The sequence below is a fragment of the Seriola lalandi genome, unplaced genomic scaffold (assembly GCF_002814215.2).
Source record: "Seriola lalandi dorsalis isolate HSWRI2012SDOR001 ecotype SW California unplaced genomic scaffold, Sedor1 jcf7180002054942, whole genome shotgun sequence".
In the NCBI taxonomy this organism is placed as follows: domain Eukaryota; kingdom Metazoa; phylum Chordata; class Actinopteri; order Carangiformes; family Carangidae; genus Seriola; species Seriola lalandi.
Window position 1 is genome coordinate 572480 of NW_019525493.1, and position 3627 is coordinate 576106.

Here is a 3627-nt window from a genome sequence, read left to right on the forward strand (position 1 = left end):
TGTTTAATATGCCTGTCTCGCCCGGCGTGTTGCCCCAGACACTGTGTAGCACAAATCCCCACCTCCACTCCAATGAGAGCACGGGAGGGAGGAATAAAAAGGGTTAAGGGGAGTCTTGGATGGAGTCTGCAGGGCGGAGTGGAAGGGACGTGATTGGATGGCTGTGCGTGACGCAGGGGACATGAAAAAGCCGATAACTAGTTAAGAAGGCAGTTTGTAACTCTGGAAAAAGAGTGCAGAGCTTGAGACACACATTACGCTAAAGGACGCGGACGAAACCGGCGCAAACACAAGAGAGCTGAGCGTTTTTGCTTTGGCAGTGTGGGGCTGTTCGACACTGCAACGTCCGGACTCAAAAGTGACTTGGAAAACAGGACAATGGTGCAGCACACAGACAACAGCGAGACGGACGGGAGCATGTCCAGGGAGGCTACCGATTCGGAGGAGAGTGAATTTATGGCATGCAGCCCCGTGGCGATAAACCCGGACTGGTGCAAGACAGCCACCGGTCACATCAAGAGACCCATGAATGCATTTATGGTCTGGTCCAAAATCGAGAGGAGAAAGATCATGGAGCAGTCGCCGGACATGCACAACGCGGAGATTTCCAAGCGCCTGGGGAAGAGGTGGAAGATGCTCAAGGACAGCGAAAAGATCCCGTTTATCAGAGAAGCCGAGAGGCTGCGGCTAAAACACATGGCTGACTACCCCGACTACAAGTACAGACCCAAGAAAAAACCAAAGCTCGACAGTTCGAAATCATCAGCACCGTCTCCGGAGAAGTGCGGTAAAATTACAAAGACTCCCAGCAAGAAGTGTTCAAAGATAAAGACTAAGAGCGGCTCCAAGTCCTCTCACGGCTACGGGGAGGACTGTGTGTTTCCCAGCTTAAAAGTTACAAAGACTGTGAAAAGTGAGCTCACCGACGAGGACGATGACGACGACTACGAGGAGGACTACCGGATGGGGATTAAACCCAGGGACGAGGAGCGCCTGAGGCCGTACAATGTAGCCAAAGTTCCCGCAAGCCCAACTTTGAGCTCCTCGGCCGAGTCCGAGGGGACGAGCATGTACGAAGAAGTGCGGAACAACAACAACAGACTGTTTTACAATATCAAAAACATTACCAAGCAGAGCACATTGCACGCTGCTTCCGTCTCACCAGCATCCTCCAGGTCGGTCTCCACATCCTCCTCCTCCTCCAGCAGCAGCAGCAGCAGCAGCAGCTCCTCTTCCGGCGAGGACGCGGACGATTTGCTGTTTGACTTTAGTTTAAATTTCGCCCCCAGCGCCTCAGGCTCGGAGCTGGGCAACCCCAATTCAGGAAACCTCTCCCTGTCTCTTGTGGATAAGGACCTGGACTCTTTCAGCGAGGGCAGCCTGGGCTCTCACTTTGAATTCCCAGACTATTGCACGCCAGAACTCAGTGAGATGATTGCCGGGGACTGGCTGGAGGCGAACTTTTCCGACCTGGTCTTCACATACTGAATTGAGAAAAAAAAAAGTTGCTCTAGTAATAACAGAGAAGGGAGAAATGAAATTATATATGTGTCCTGGTCAAGTTGTCCCTAGCCCTGCCTCCTGTGGGTTTTCTGAAGGGTCCTGGAGAGAGGTGGAGGACCAGGAGGCGAGGTGAGGTTTGAGGAATGAGATGCTTATGAAGCTGGTAGCAAAAAAAAAAAAGCAAAGTCTGCAGACGTTTTTTTCTGGCAGCATGACAGGGTTTTATGGATTTTTTCCCCCGTAGGTCTGCATTTACTGTTCAGCTTAAACGGACCACAAAGGGAAAAACACGTGAACTTCTATGCATCTTATCCTCTTAAAACAAAAAAAAACTGCAGGGAGCTGAAAACGGACTGTGGACTGACTCAAAGCAAATCTGTGAACTGACAATTGTTCAGGATGTTACTTTACAACGGTTTATGTAATTTCTAAATGCCGCAAATGTTTGTTTGTTTTTTTTTGTAACTGATTCCGTTTACCTCCTGGTTTGGAAAATTAAGCAGCCTAAACCTCTGCAGAATACAGGTGTGGAGGAAACATTTTGATACATAACAGACCTCATCTTTTTAAAAGAAAAGTAAGATATTTTCAGGCATATTTTTGTACAGTTAAAAGGGAATGTTCTTACTGTGCTTTCAGTGAGTTTCAGGCACTTCTTCCCTTTATCATTTGTTTTTAGCATGCAAGGGAGTCCTGGTTTTAAGGATTAAGTTAAATTAAAACTTGCATCAAAAATGCCTTGTGATTTTAAACTAGGTTTTGTACAGTTGTAGAGCAGATTTGTTGAGTATTTGTAGACGATACAATGGCATCATGGGGAACACATACCTCAGAGCTGGAACTAGTTTCAAGATTGTATATGTACTGTAATATAGTAAAGTTAGGAGTTTATGTATATCATACTCGTGATATGTGGATGGGTCCCAATCGCAGGTGTGAAACTGGATTTTGGTATTTTTTATGGCACATACTGTTTTTCCCCCCTCTCATTTTTTTGTGCAATATATACTCTTAAGATACAGACCATCAACAATTGTAGCAAGTGATGGAAAAACAGACTTGTGCACTGTCAACATCATTTCATGTTATGATGCTGAAGCCTGTCCAGGCAGAAAAATAAACAAATCAGCTGGAACTGATACAAAACAATTTAATATGGCCTCATGGTGTGGTGCATACTACAGAAACAGATAAATATCACGATTTGAATGTTATTTGACACATAAGATTGGGTAATGAGCATATCTGACACCAAACAGTTTGAATCTCACTGAAAAAAAATTGGGGAAAAAAAAGAGGGAGTTCTGCAAAAGGGCATAGTCTGATAGAGTGGTGGTCTGGCATTAGTTTAACAAGCAAAAAAGAACATTCCATAGTCCTGTTTCATGAAATGAAACTTTATTTTAAAACTGAAGACTGCCTTCTTTTTTTAAAACATTAACCATAAACCTGTATTTTTTATTTCTTGCACTTAAAAAAAAGCAGATATTGTTTATTTTTATGTGGGTCTTACATATGAAGTCTGTTTGATAAAAGGTTTTGGAATATGACCTAATTATATGCCAAGACGTTTTGTTGGAAGTTCTAGGCAGTAGTTACTTCACATTCCAAGTGTGAATCTGTCTTTGACTCATCTTTTAATAAATAAGTACCTACCACCATCGACTGTCCTTTCAGTTTGTGAATATATGTACACAAATGTGTTATTTGTTGCGTTTGAAAAGGATGTGATGACAGAATGATGCCTATTTTGTATGTAGGCGGATACTCTGAAATGGATGGGCTCAAACTAACATGTGAATTCACATTTAATAAAAAGGAAAAAAGGAAAACTTGTAAACTGCAGTGTTGAGGTGCTTTACTGTTTCAAATGTGCCGTTTTTGCTGAAACTTTTCTCTTTCCCCCAACACACCCCTCTTTAAAATGGACACTGCAGCTTTAAGAAATTGAATTGCCCGCTTGCGTGTGCCGAGCGATGTGATTGGTGGTCTTGGTGGTCCCCTTGGAGACGGAGCTGGAAACAGGAGCCGTTCCTCTCAGTGTGTGGGAGCTCTCAGTCTGTCTGGCTTCCATTCAGAAAAGTAGCACTCTGTCCAGCACAGAACGGCTTGAGAGCTGTGCCA

General features: G+C 44.2%; 1 protein-coding gene across 1 annotated transcript; it reads left to right on the top strand.

The window, feature by feature from the left end:
• The first annotated feature begins 211 nt into the window (after window positions 1-211).
• sox11a (SRY-box transcription factor 11a) lies at window positions 212-3343 on the top strand. Its single transcript, XM_023393803.2, has one exon. The coding sequence runs from the start codon at window positions 379-381 to the stop codon at window positions 1486-1488; it is 1110 nt and encodes a 369-aa protein (XP_023249571.1). The 5' UTR covers window positions 212-378; the 3' UTR covers window positions 1489-3343.
• The last annotated feature ends 284 nt before the right edge of the window (window positions 3344-3627 follow it).

Bases quoted from the DNA above. Each gene is read 5' to 3' on its own strand.
- sox11a (XM_023393803.2), top strand. From the start codon at position 379: ATGGTGCAGCACACAGACAACAGCGAGACGGACGGGAGCATGTCCAGG.